Raw genomic sequence first — 15,211 nt, 5'->3', positions numbered from 1 at the left:
TAGCACTCATTCTAAACATGGTTCACACACACACACTGATGCCAGTACTATACACAGCCAGTCTTTCCATAAATAGAAGGATGAAGACACAGGTAGATAATGTCTCCAAGATGACCCAGCTCTGTGCAAGATGCTGCTCACATCTTATTTCTCTCTAATGGTACTCACAACCACAAAGAGGGGCAAGGTCAACAAAGGAAATAGGGAATTACTGGTTGGAACATCTCCTAAGAACAAGCTTACTAAGTCAAAACAAAATCTTTTCCTGGGATATCAAATATAGTTCCTCATCTGCTAAAGTAAGGAGTCCAGACAAATTTACCTAAATGCCATGTTTGCCTGCTTGTAGGGACTGAAAGAGTCTATTCTGTGCAATGGGAAAACCAATGCTCAAGGCTGGTGTCAGGTTTGTCTTTGGAATCCACCATCTCCAATGGAACAACATCACAAAACCCACTTCACCTCTCTCCCACTCTCCTGTGGTGTGAAATGGCCCATAGTTAGCATTCAAGACATATCAATTACTATGCGGAGTTTTGCATGAGAGCTACAAAGACTGGCTTTACTATGTTTAGATCATAATAACAGTTAACTACTCTGATAGTTAATCTCTAGTGGTTTGAAGGATACCTATGGGTCAGTATGGACATTATTCTATCAGGAAGCTAATCCCAGAGTACTATGGAAATGTTTGCTATTATGAGCAAGGTGTGGATTGCAAACTGCTATACAATCACTTACACAGTGAAAAGACTTAGTCATTGAATTTACAAGCTTATATTCATTTGTAAGCTATAAGCATGCATATATGTGTTATTTGTACCTCTTATTCAAGTGCATATAAGTTAATACTTACTAACTGAGGTGATATATTTGAAGATGATTTTAAGACGCTAAGCACTTCATTGATTAAGAATCATAGGCTGGGCAGTGGTGGTGCACGCCTTTGATCCCAGAACATGGGCGGCAGAGCCAGGTGGATCTCTGTGAGTTCAAGGCCAGCCTGGTCTACAGAGTGAGCTCCAGGACACACACCAAAACTACACAGAGAAACCCTGTCTAGAAAAAAAAAAAAGTATAATGTTTGTTCTCAACAGACACAACTTACTTGTTTCAGTGAGCTGCTAATTTTCCTGTATTTAGGCACAATAATAAATAGTCTATGAGATTTTTTTTTCTTTTTGTGTGTTTCTCTAATTAGGAATATTCCAGAAAAGTCAAGGACTATTTTATTGTGACATTCCTAGAACAAATCATTCAGAACTTATAAATAGACTTAATATCTTTCCATTATTCAAACTCTTTTCAGCCTCCTTTATTTATAGCCACAATCAATCAAATGAACAAACAAAAACAGCAACAACAACAACAACAAAACTCACTGTGATCTGCTGGGTTACAAATTAATGGCCTTTCCTGGTCTGCTTATATTTCCAGGGGCTGCCATTAAATGTAAGATGAAAATCACTCCATCCAATAAGTAAACTTACTGTTTGTGTACTACAGATCATAGCTCTTTATCAGGACTAATAATGCAGTTTTACTTTTTACAGGAAATGGAAACTCAAACCTCGACAAATGGATGCCAGCATTCCGAATGGCTCTTAAATGGGCAGTGCTGAAAACTGATCTGGTACCTTGTCAATTGCATCGTTCAGAGATGACATCAGCAGCAAGTCTGCAGCCAGTGCTGGCATGTCGCCCTTCCTGTACCATAACTAAAATCACACTCTGCAAAAACATAATCAGGTCCAGGTCTGCAACTTGAACCTTGAAACCTCATTAAGCAACTTTTTACCAACTTCATCAATAAGGCCTGGCCCAGGTTCCATACACACACACACAGCAACCAATGCTGATAAAACATGTTCTAGAAGATTGAGACAGTCCTTGTGATATTTATTTCTGATTTTGTTTATGATCCTTTTTAGCTAACTGGAAATCCTAAGCTGGAATTTGTCATCAATGCCATGCTCTTTGGTCCTCCTTAGACAGTCCTGTTCCACCTCACCAATAGGAAAGACATCATGGCTCTTTACCTGGGGGATTATGCTCATTGAGAATCACAAGGGATGCTGGCGTGGGTCTTCTTTTCCTGATCTGTGAACAGCAAAGGCACAGCTGATGTCAGTGTGAGAATCAGACACTGCCCTTCATTGATTCTACAGCTCGAAAAGCTGTCCACCCTCCTCTTTCCCCAACATATATGAACAAACTTCTAGAAGGAACATAGTGTATGCTCACTATATATTTTAGAACACAGGAAGCTAGCTAGAACTGCCAGATATTACTAACACTTTTTTTTTTTACCACAAAGTTACATTTCCAAAGGAAAAAAATAAAGTTGTATACCATTAAAATATGCAACTAAGAATAATACACTGTAAAGTACAGGGATGACTTACTTTAAGTGACTGGTAAAGCCCCATGACATTGGCAATGATATCATGGTCCCTTGCCCTCATCTAAATGAGGCAAAAGGAACCCAGAAGCTTCACATTTTTACTATGCACTGTAATTAAATTGGCAATGTACGTTTTAAATTTCAATTAGCATGATTAACTTTATACTTTCTAATTTAATATTTAGACCAAACTGGCAGGTCAACCAAAAATACAAATCTTACAAGAATGTGAATTTTAATTCCTCCAGGCAGTACTAATTGGACTCAGTGGGTTAGAAAAAATAAAAGGGAGAGACCATGAAAGCAAGAGGGCATGTTAGTGGGTGTCAATGAAATGGGAGGGGAGAGTTGGGGCAGATATGATTAAGATACATTATATATGTGTGTGTGAAATTGTATATAAATAAGTAAAAGTTACTCAAAAAGGTAGAAGAATAAAAATGAATGTATGCTTAATTGAAACTAAGATTTGCTGGATTCATCCCCTTGTCATGGGAATTATAGAAGCATATTATGACTAGACTCTCTTGTTTCAGGTAGCCTTTATTAATTCAATGTATCAGTTCATAGCTAAATTCCCAGAATACTTGTCAATAGGATAAAGGATAAAATGTATAAATGATGTTGTTCAAAATGGAAGCAATACTCAGTTCAGTAAACAGATCTGGTCAAAGTTATATTTATCTGGTCCAAATCTGGGTGGGTCTACTGTCAAAGCATCATCATATAAAACAAGACTCCCAGAGACAATACTTATTTTAAGACTTTGTATCAACTATTTGGAAGAGGATTCAGGGGTACTCTGGGTTTTAAGTAATTAATGAATTAGATTGGAGTTCCCATAACTTTCTTTGCTATTCCCAAAGTACTCCATATTTGTTTTTACACCACAGAACATCTTTTATGTGGGTCCATTGCACCCAGAGTCTAAGTAAATATGAACATTATACATTTAGAAACCAATATCACACATAGAAAAGGAACCTAGGAAAAAGTAATATAGTATTTTTCATATTCATTGCTCATATATAATGCAGAGCTATTGTTCGGTGATACACAATGAAAACACATAAAAATATGAAGTCTGTAATACTAACTTCGTCTGGGATTTGCTACTTTAATATTTACATTTCTTTTTATTTTATAAATAACAAAATAGAAGATTGCTAATTTTTGATAATGTTTTCGAAGTTTCTCTAAACGTTAAAACTGTTACTTTAAGAATCAAAAGCCAGCACATAGTGCTTCAGACCAGAACGTCTGATACATTGGTGTTAATTTTATATAGAATGTAGTGCTGCTAAAATCTTGGCCAGTTGCTCCCCAATGCAACCCAAATGCAAATGGGTCTACAAAAGCAGACTCACTTCTCATCCAGAAATTCACACAATTGAGCAAATTCAGAAAGCAGAGAACCTTTCACCAAGCAAGAATGCATGCCCTTACTGCCCGATATCCAGGCATTGTTCCCCATCCACTCCCCCTTACCTGCTCTGCTGCCTCTGGAGCAATCTGACTCTGGAATAAAGGCACAGCAAATTGTATCTTTTTGGGGCTGTTGGGCTCCATAGTAATGATGAGAATAAGACAGAGAGGTGAAGCACTCAAAAAGGCAAACCCCAAGTGGGAACCGGAGTGCTCCTGAGGCACCCTTCACCAAGCCACACGCAGTGTTTTGTAATAAATCTCTGTAATTCCAGCCTGAACAAGTGAAGATATCGAGGTTTGAGCAACTCCCTTCTTCACTATCCAGTGATGCCTGGCTTGCCCGATCCCCCACCAATCCTTTGGATCCTCTCAACACAATTGGGAATGGAAGAATAAGCTAATTGTGTCCCTACTCACTAATACACATGCCAAGCTTTCACTCAGCAGCTAATTGAAATTGCAATGCTAACCTTGAAGGACCCGCTGCCCTGGGATTTAAAAGAAAGGCTCTATCCACTGTACATTACTAACCGGCTGCTCGAAAGTGCAGCATAAGCTCCCTCTGAGCATTACAGGGATGGGTCATTCATTATTGATGAACATAAAGCAGGAAGTTTTTAGAGCTGGGGGCAGGGCCTGACTATAGAATCATGTCATTTCTTTGTAGCAACTTACAAGTCAGACACCTTTGCTGTTTCACACTCAACCACCACATCGATGAGCGGCTATCAACAATAAGCCGCAACCAATAATATCAGCTATATCTGTGCCATCAAGATCTGGTTAGGTCATTACTGCCCTAGGGCTGAGCAGATCTTAGTTCAAGTTCCACTCTTAATAAGCTGTGTGGCCCCGAGCAAATCACAGCATATGTCTAGGCCCCCACACTGGAAAAAAAGGGGAAGTTTGATTAGATGACCTTTAAGCTCCCATTCTGTTCTAACATTCCATAATTATAGTTCTTGGTTTTTAACTTGAGTAGAAAGTATTGAACAGCTAAATTTAGCACCCAGCTTGGATGTCACTGCTGTTTCTATGGCTTTTATTTTGTTCCTGATGGGGCCAGTTACATCCTCTGACTTGGAAGAATTCAGAAATGAGTGGAAAATGTCAGTGGCAACCCAGCGGTGACTGATAGTGTGGCTTGTTGCCAATGATGCGGTTTTGTGCAAAGATGAAGACTTGAGGAAAAGCCTAAAAAGGATCATCTTCAGAAAGCCGATGAGTCGGGTGGCTGTGGTCACAGCAGAAGCCAACGAGATCATCTCAAGTAATATCAAACAGTGGACGGCCATATCACCAGATGGCTTTCACAGAATTCACTGCTTATTGAAAGCAGCCTGGAAATGAGCCTGCCTCAATAAAAAAGAGAACTTCAGTTCTTTACTTTTCCATTTGAACGGTGTGATTTGATGACTACTGGATTTTAGGATGTTTTTAGATTCATTAAACACATTTTGATATTGTCTAAAATTGTAGGTATTCACAAATGAAGCTCCCTTTATTTTGAAGGTCTGTTTCTATAACAGAAATACATATCAATGATTTAATCATACAATGTTCTGGAAAGTATATAGAAAGTAATATCTATTATTCAAGTAGTTTCCTATATACGCTAGAGGAAAAGCAAATGAGATACTGACGGGAAAGTAATTTTAGGTGAGAAAAAATGCTGATGGCAGGAAATCTTGTCAAGGATTCTTCTCTGAAGAGAGGAAAGCAAACTTACCACTCAAAAGATTCTATGGTAGACATTACAGAAGCCCCTAAACCTTCATAGAGCAAGACCATTACTGATGATATTCCTCTGAATAGTGGTCAAAATGCTATGGAAAAGTAGACAGGCTTTTTAGTGTGAAATTAATCCAGAATCTGCTCAGCAGTCATCAAGAACTTGTACTTGGTAGGCCCAAACTTGCACCCTCACTCTGCTACTCACCAAGATGAACAACTCAGGCCGTGAGAGAACGTTTTTTTTTGTTTTGTTTTTTTTCCTGTGAGGTTTAGATGAGTGAACTCCTAAAAGGAGCTGCTCACAACATCAGCCTCTAGCCACTCTGTAGCAGATAGCAATTATACCTTTTCTAGATTTTTCAAAGAGCTTAATGACACATTTATAGCAAGACTTACTAAGAATCTCCACCTATTAGAAAATTTAATGTCAATAAGAAGAAGAGACAATAAAGTGAAATTCTTTGAGTATATTATAGGATGAAGACCAGAAAGTGTGTATGCATGTTCATATGTATATGAGCAGACAGTGTGTGTGTGTGTGTGTGTGTGTGTGTGTGTGTGTGTGTGTGTGTGTGTGTCTGTGTGTGAGTCTAAATGTGTATGCATATGCATGTGAGATACAGGATGGCATTGGGTGTCTTCCTAAATCATGATCCTCTTTATATATTGAGATAGTCTCCCACTAGAGCCTGAAGCAGGATGATTAGACTAGTCTAACTAGTCAGCCTGTTCCAGGGATTCCCATCTTTGCATTCCACACTCAGCACAGGCCCACACCTCACTCAAAGACATTTATATAGGTGATAGGGATCTGAACTCTGGTCCTCAGGATTGCTCAGTAAGTGCTGTACCTGATGAGGCATCTCCTTGGGTTTAATGCCGTCTTTTTAATAGTTTGACCAGAGATAGAACCTAAAGAAACTTCCTGGGCCTTTTAAGATTGCTACCTTTCATCAGTGCGACCGGCTTCTATGTACTTACCAGGACTCAGCTGAGTGGTCTTGCTTTTAGGAAAATGTTATGGATTTGTTTCTACCCAAACAGGGGTTGCTGGGGCATGGGAAAAGGAGTCAAACAATCTCTTCTGTCAACATAGAACATTCAGTATACCTCCACTTAGCACAATAGCTACCTGTCTCTGTCTTAATTATTTAATATTTTGAAAACCTATTCACACAGCAATTCAACACACTTACTGCCAGGCTTTTTGCTAAGGCATTAGAGGAGAGATTGTGCTGAAAGGTCTTATTTGAAACCCTTTTAAAGCTAAATTGCTAGGCCTGGGGACATGCCAAAGCAGGTATGAGAACTTAGAACTGGGTTTCTGGCACCAATATGGTGGCTTATAACAATCTGTAACTGCAGTTCTAGAAGATCTGATGCCCTCTTCTAGCCTCTGAGAATATTGCAAGCATGTGGTGCACAGATACACATATAGGCAAAACACCCATACATATAAAGTACAAATAAAGTTTTCAAGCTAAATTGTTAGTCTAAGAATCGTATAATGTAACTAAATTTAAAGTGATTGAAAAAAGTTCAATATGACTTTTTGTTTTGTTTTGTTTGTTTTGAGACAGGGTTTCTCTGTGTAGCTTTGTGTCTTTCCTGCAAACTTGCTTTGGAGACCAGGCTGGCCTCGAACTCACAGAGATCTGCCTGCCTCTGCCTCCTGAGTGCTGAGATTAAAGGCGTGTGCCACCACCGCCCAGCTTAATATGACATTTATCCAACACTGAAGTATATGCACAAACCAGAGCCTCTGATTGTATGAAATGGTTAGGTATATATTTATTTTCATTAGAGATAATAATAACACTAATAATGTCTACCCTTGTATGGTAAGCACTTTATCCATGTATTATGCCTGTATTAATACTGATAATGGCCACTTGCTGTTTGCCCTATTGCTATCTATGCCTCTCACTTCAAATGAGAACATTGAGAAACAAAGAGTTCTTCCTGCTAATGAATGGCAGAAACATAGATATATTTCAAATGCAGGCACTGGATTTTTATCACAAAGCTATTCTAATGCAAAGGCCTTTGGAACAGTTGGGAGAAGCCACCAGAACCTCTACAGCCACCTTGTATTCTAAAACATAAACACCATGGCCCGTGAGCTAATGGAAGGAGGTGATTGCAGGATATTGATCATCATGGAGATCATCTAGAGAGTTGGACATTGTACTTTAAGCTGACTTGGAGGCAAATTTTATTCTTTCTCTTTTAAAATAAAGACAGATTCTATGAATAGAGACATGAAAAAAATGTTTAACATAATAAAGATAAACCTTCAGTGACTTTTCCAATAAGTATTACTGTGAGGAATAGATGAGAAATAGAAAATGAAACATGGGTCTTACTTGTTTTACTCCATGCTGTTGTCCTACCCTGCTTTCCACAGTTCCTCTACTGGCTACATCACTGGTCCTTATGTGCCCTCTCCTCTTGTCTCTAGAAGACTTCCTATCCTACCTGCTTTATTTGTACCAAATTATATTCATCTTCCAATCCTACATACTCTGAAGGGGATCTTCAGAATCATACAATGAAAGGAATTTTTCAATTTACTTTCTCCCCGAGAATCTAATTGTGTGTGTTTTATGTCCAATTTACATTACTGTATGCTTTTCTCCTCATATTATAAATCCTACACTTAAACACAAACACAATCAAGGTCTTGGGTTTCCTCATTATGTAAGATCAGTTGGGCTCTACCTTTATTATGATGTAGGTAAATATAAAAGATTTCAATAAAATCAATTCTCCCAAAGACTTCAGTCCATCTTTTAAGTACAATGTTTTATAATTTTTATATTTAGTGAGCACTTAAATATATTTAAAATTTCATGGCTTTCCAAAGAGAGAGCACAAACTTACCCTTTGTTACTACTTTATAGCCATACATGTTAGCACTGATGTACCATCGTATACACAGTTGACCCTGAAGCTGTTATTATTTCTTGCTACCCTGACTGCCCTCCAATCATTACAGATACATAGTCACTAAGGGCAGCTATTTGAAGACTGTCACCTGATATATGGTGCTTTATTTGTAGAAAGAAGGAAAAGGAAGAAATTGGAGAGGAGGAAAAAGTGGAAGAGAGGGAGAAGAAAAGATGCCTATTCCATTCTTTAAAATTTTTCCTTATAATTTCTATTTTTAAAAATAATTTCCTCTATTCTTGAGAATTTCACATATGTACATAATGAAAGATGATCAAATACACCCCATTGCTTCCCTCCAACTTTCCCCATAACACCCTAACACATTACCCACCCCCCAAATTCATGTCTTCACCTTCCTTATATGTGCAATATACTTTATAGGAACTACAATAATAATTGGAAACCACCAAAGGGGGAATTATGTTGTCTGTAGGTCCTTATATTTTTAGATAAATGACTTATTTTTTCTCATAATTTCAGAGGGTTTTTAATCCATTGTGGCCAGGAAGACAGCAATATAGTTTAGTTTATGATGGCTGCAGGTGCTTAAGGCAGAAGCTTTTCACATCATGGTAGACCAGGAATCAGAGAACAGACAGGAAATGGATAGGAATAATATATCCACAGGATCTGTCCCAGTGGCATGATTTCTCTTCTTGGGTCTCAGCTCCTAAGACTGCAGAACCTCTCAACATAGCACCATCAGCTAGAAGACAAAGGATTCAAAACAAGAGTATGTAGGTGTGGAGAACATTTCATATTCAAACTATAACATTCCACTGCTAGTCCCCAATTGTTCGTGGATAACTTATATCGTGAAATACATTTAGTCTGACTTGAAGAGTCATCACATCTTAGCATTTCAATAATGTTGAAAATTCCAAAGTTTAAACTCTCTTTTGAGACTCAGGGCAAATACTTAACCATGAGTCCCTATAAAAAAAGTGAAAGTTGCATATTTTAAATATATGATGATACAGTGTATATAATCTCATCCCCCAAGAGAGAAATGGAAGAATAATAATGAAAGCTGAAAGTAAAGTAAGATCAAACTTCTATAATGCAAACATTAAAGTCAGTATCGCTATATTCAGTATTTGGGGGAACATGGTGGCATCATCTGAGCTCCAACAAATTTTAGATTACTCACTCCATTGGTCTTACGATTTTCAGACAACATGGCATCTCTCTTGAGATGTGTTCATTTAGTGCCAAGACTTTCTTTGGTAGATTACATTTTCCTGGCCTCTCTCACATTCTGGGGTTTCCCTTTGAAACTTAGATTTTACCTTAGTGGCTTAGTGTTTTACCTTAACCAGGAGATCCCCAAAGGAAACCCAACTCTGCTACACATAACCTCAACTCATAGGCTTTTCTTGGGAATCTCAGTGCTAGACTTTATGACTCTTGCATGTCACATGCCTGCAAAATGGGTGCCATATGGATAATGCAAAATTTTGCTGCCAGCTCAGTCAGTAGATGGGATATTTTGAACCACTGCTGAGGCAGCTTCTGTGTGCCTGTGTGGTTAAACCTGTGCAAGACCTCATTGAGTAGCCCTAGGGGTAGTCTCCTCAAAGGGCAGTCTTTTAAATGAAGTTGAAGCTTTACTACCTGAAGCCTGCAATGAGTGACAACTTCTTAATTCCCAAAATTTCATCAAGTCTCTTTGGTTTTTGTTTGTTTGCTTGTTTGTTTTAATTGTTCCTGCTATGGGATGTCTTTCTATATGCTGTGAATATATGTTGTTCCCATTGGTTAGTAAATAAAGCTGTTTTGGCTTATGGCAAGAAAGCTTATAGCCAGGCACAAAATCCAAGTAGAGAGAGAGAGAAGAAAGACAGAGTGGGAAAAGATGCCAGCCACTGCCCAAGGAGCAGAAAGATGCCAGCAGACCAGTAATGCCACCGCCACATGGCAACTTATAGATTAATAGAAATGGGCTAAGTTATAAGAGCTAGCTAGCAAGAAGCTTGAGCCATAGGCTATCAAGTTCATAATTAATATAAGCCTCTGTGTGTTTCCTAGGGTCTGAGCAGCTGCGGGACTGGGCAGGACACAGGAAAACTTCTGACTATAGTTCCAACAAAAATAATTTGGCTTCTTTTTAACAGAACCAATCTCTGTAACAATTGCAGCCTTTTTGTCCTCAGCTTTGAGTCCATTTGTGCTCTATTTCTATATAAATGGCACATGTTCAGTATCTTTCTACTCCAGTTTTGCTCCTGATTCTCACTGTAATCCTGGCCAAAAGCAGCTAGCAATAACAATGCTTCAGCCTGAAAGCTATACTGTCTTAAATTTCTTGACAAATTAATTAGTCCATTCCTTTCTAGTTCTGCCTCAGTCACATTTTTAGGATATGGACAGAGCATATACAAATTATTTGACAAACGATAGCATGGATGGTCTCTAAGATCTAATCCCAGAGAGTTTTGCACCCATCTGAAGCATCATCCGTCTGTCCTTCACTGCCTATATTTCTGCTAGCATTGTTTTCTTTTGAACTCCATCAGAACCAGCCGTTAAACTCTGCTTACAGCGTGCTCAGATTTCTCTAGCCTGCAAACCTAAACTCTTTCAGATTTCTTCTACAAATCAGTTCTAAAGCCTTAAGGGCCCCATGACCTGGTTTGAGCACAGCAATGTCCCCACATCTATGGCATCAATAGTTTGTGTCAGTTACTTTTATATTGCTATGACCATAATACCATATAGAGATAACTTAAAGGAGAAAAGATAGTTTTAGGAGGTTCAATCTACCACAGCAAGGAAAGCATAACAGAGAAGCCCAGTTCATGGCACTGGGATCCTGGTGTAGAGGCCAATCTCACCATGGCAGACCAGGAAGCTTGTGGTTTCCATCTAAATAGTCATTCTTTTATTCATTTAGTGTTTTGGTACTTTTTCTAAGCTCTGATATAGAGTTCATCATATTCTTTCTACCTTTTTATTTATATAGTTACATAATTTACATAATAAAACTGAAGAGAAGACAAGAGAATCAAAGCAGGTGAAAGATGAAGTGCCTGCACTTTTTTTTTTAATTTATTATTTTCACATGCATTAAATCCCCATCTCAGTTTCCCTTCCCTCCATTCCTCTCAGTTCCCCTGCTACCTCCCCTCTTACCCAGGTCCACTCCTCTTCTGTTCCCCTTCAGAAACAAGCAGGCCTTCCAAAGTTATTATCTGAACACAGCATAACAAAAGGCACAAACCCTCATGTCAAGGCTGGAAGAGGCAACCCAGTAGGAAGAAGTGTCCTAAGAGCAGGCAAAATCATCAGAGACACCACCCACTCCCACTACTGGGACTCCCACAAGACTGTGCAGCTATAAACATATATGGAGAAGACTTAGCTCAGATGCATAAAGACTCTGTGATTGTCACTTCAGTTTCTGTGAACCCCTATGAGGCCTGCTTAGATAATCCTGTGGGCTGTGTCCTTGTGGTGTCCTCAACCCTTCTGGCTCTTACAATCCTTTTTTGCCCTCTTCCCTGAGGCTCCCCAAGCTCTGTCTAATGTTTGGTTGTGAGTCTCTGAATCTTCTCCCATCAGTCGCTGGATGAAGCCCTTCTGATGACAATTGAACTAGGTACCAACTTATGAGTATAGCAGAATATCATTAGGAATCGTTTCATTGACTTTGTTGTAGTTGTTGTTCATGTTTAGTTCTATCCTAGGTCTCCTTCAATTCTTCTACTTAGCAGATATTCTGAAAATATCATCATACATCAGCTAGCGACATTGGCAAACTGAACCATCTGATAGTAAGCTCAATAAGAAAGACTTCAATGACCAAGTCTCCTCAAATTGTTCTCAGTCTTACCTTCTTAGAAATCTTTCAAAAAAATATATAGTAGACAAAACATCATAGGAAAAATTAAATGGACACTAATTAATTCCACAGCTAATATGCTATCTCCAGACCAGTTCTTCAAAGAACCTTTTAATACTTTCAATTTTTGAAATTATTATATAATTACATCATTTCCTCCCTCAAAACCCACTCATGCATATCCCCTTGCTCACTCTCAAATTCCTGGTCTTTTTTAAAATCATTGTTACACACATACATATTCATAAATACATTAATAAACCCCTGAGTCATTCATGTGTTGTATTAGATGAGTGCTGTGTTCACACTGCATATATTTCTACTTTTTAGAGAAATTGTTTTTTAATTAGGCCATCTCTGAGGAAGGCAGACAATTGTTTCTGTGCTTTCACTGGCACAAAAAGGTCTATTTGACAATAAAATAGTAACTGTTTCTATCTTTACAGATCAGCAAATTGTTAACTTGCAATTGATATAAACATCTATTACTTTGTCTTTCTTAATTGTAACTTTTTACTTTTTAAAATTATAATCACATCATTTTCCCCTTCCTTTTCCTCCTTCCAACTGCTCCTATGCAGCCCCCTTTGCTCCCTCAAATTCATGACCTTTCTTCAATTGTTGATATAATATATACTTATGTATATGTATACATATAGCAAAATATATTAGGAATATACAAAATACATATATTTATTATTTGTATATTCCTAAATACATTATATATATATATATATATATATATATATATATAATATTTGTATATTCCTAATTATAACTTGCTTGGTCCATTTTTTACCTATATATCTTTTAAAATTATCATTATAAAGTATTCTTCTATCTTGCTCAGTTCATTTACCGCCACAGCTGCTTTGTACGGTATATATCCTCCTACTTGTAACTATATTTAAACAAATGCGTCCTTTTATGGTCACAAAACCAAACCAAAGGTCAAGACTCTGGAAAAGTCACAGGTTTGATGCTGGGAGGAGACAATAAAGGGTGGAAACAGATTACTATCTAGAATGCATTACATACATTCGTGAAATTGTTAAAGCACTAACTTCATTAATAAATAGGAATATTGCCAGTAATAAATACATATCCTTTGATTCAATAAAAGAATTTTTCAAGTATATTTACAAATTCTGAAATAAGTGTTGAATCATTAAAACATGGTTGCCACTTTTGGCTTCATGTTGCAATTCAGCAGTTTCTGGCTCCGAGTAATCGCTGAAAAAGAGCTGTGTATGTGTGTGTGTGTGTTTCCATGCACCAGATAGGCTTATTCACATCTACAAGTGAGCTCAAGTAATGGAATGTTAAGAAGTAGAATAATTTACTGATTAGGATGAGTCATTTCTAGCAACAGCAAATGTCTTCTTCATAAGGACATGAACCTGTATTGGATGTCTGTGGGTTGTTTGCCTGTTTCTCATCCAGTTGGTTGGTCATGACTCTGGTCTGGCCAATAAGCCAAAATTGCTTCCTGATCACATTTACTTCCCGGCAACCTGCTATCAGGATCCCTAGTGGCATCTCATTATGTCGGCTTCGTGATATTTTAAAATATTCATCTCTGTCTATGATTTTTCCAACCACCTAGTTTTAAAATGTGCAAATTAATGTATGACTCACTGTACTCTTATGTAATATATGCATGAGGATCTTGGAAGCAAAGAGAGCTTCTCAGTGTAGAAAGAGTATGAAACTTCTAACAGGTCAGAATGTGCTGAGCCTTATTTTCCAGGAATGAGTCACGAAGTGAAAGTGATGATAGGTGTAGGTACTTAGGAAAATACGATAAAGAAATCAACTGACATTCTTTCCTGCACTTTGTAGAAAATGAAAATAAAATTTTATTTTCCAGGTACATCTCAGATCATGTATCCCTCAGCCACTACTGAACTTTATTTTGAATAACTCAAGACCTTTCATAATATTGTAGTGTTTAGACATTTGTTTGGAGAATCCTATCACCCCGCTCATGCAATTCACTCTTCCTTTAGGTCCTTATTCAGCTGTTCCTTATTCTAAACTGCCATCTCAGATTCTCCAAGTGTTTTGTTAAATTATTTTCTAAGCTTTCACTGGACTTTACCCATAAATGTTTCTGTTTTGTTTTGTTTTTCCTAGTTGAAAAGTTATTTGGGGGCAGGAGCAATAGCCCAGTCAGTAAAGCACTTGCCTTGCAAGTGTAAGGGACTGAGTCTGAATGCCCAGAACCTTCAGGAAATGCTGCTGGGCCCAGTACTACACACTTGTCATTCCAATGTTGGTGAGATGGAAGGCAGATGGTGGATCCATGGAACTCAAGAGCCAAGATAGTCTAGCAGATTTGGAAAAGTTCCAGGCCAATGAGAGACCAAATCTCAAACTAAAGATAGAACAAGACCCAATCAAGGTAATTGTTCCCTTACCTCTTCATGCATATGCATGCATATGCATACATGTGCACACATGTACCCACATACATCTGTGCACCCACACACATGAACATGAAAGTAAATTATGTCAATATTTAATGTAACTGGTGGATATGCATTGATGTCTACATCTACTCTCAAGCAAGCAAGATGCTTAGCATGTCCTCATCCTGATACTACTCATAGCAAAATCACCTCTTACTATGTACCTACTATTGTTTCAATAGGATGTTTCTTTGTCTTGGATTTATTCTGTCAACCAAAATGCACCCTTTAGTAAGCTTTTTAGAGATGACTCATAGATATTAAACTTTCTAAATCTTTGTGCATCTAAAATGACTTTTCACTGTTCTACTTGCGTTAATTTGATTGAATAATTGAATTCTGTAAGTTCCAGAATTTTCTTTCAAAACTTTGAGAATTCTC

At 37.8% G+C, this 15,211-nt stretch overlaps 1 protein-coding gene across 1 annotated transcript in view; it reads right to left on the bottom strand.

The window, feature by feature from the left end:
• The window catches only part of Ppp1r1c (protein phosphatase 1 regulatory inhibitor subunit 1C), a 104,970-nt gene extending 100,610 nt beyond the window's left edge, over window positions 1–4,360 (bottom strand). Inside the window, exons 1-2 of the mRNA XM_006997458.4 lie at window positions 3,893–4,360; window positions 2,040–2,100 (exon numbers count right to left, since the gene is read on the bottom strand). Coding sequence (XP_006997520.1) covers window positions 2,040–2,100; window positions 3,893–3,973 — 142 coding nt within the window. The 5' untranslated portion in view covers window positions 3,974–4,360. The remainder of the gene's footprint in view (window positions 1–2,039; window positions 2,101–3,892) is intronic.
• Window positions 4,361–15,211: the final 10,851 nt, after the last annotated feature.

Source organism: Peromyscus maniculatus, chromosome 4, assembly GCF_049852395.1.
Source record: "Peromyscus maniculatus bairdii isolate BWxNUB_F1_BW_parent chromosome 4, HU_Pman_BW_mat_3.1, whole genome shotgun sequence".
Taxonomy (NCBI): domain Eukaryota; kingdom Metazoa; phylum Chordata; class Mammalia; order Rodentia; family Cricetidae; genus Peromyscus; species Peromyscus maniculatus.
This window is presented reverse-complemented; position numbering and strand designations above follow the sequence as displayed.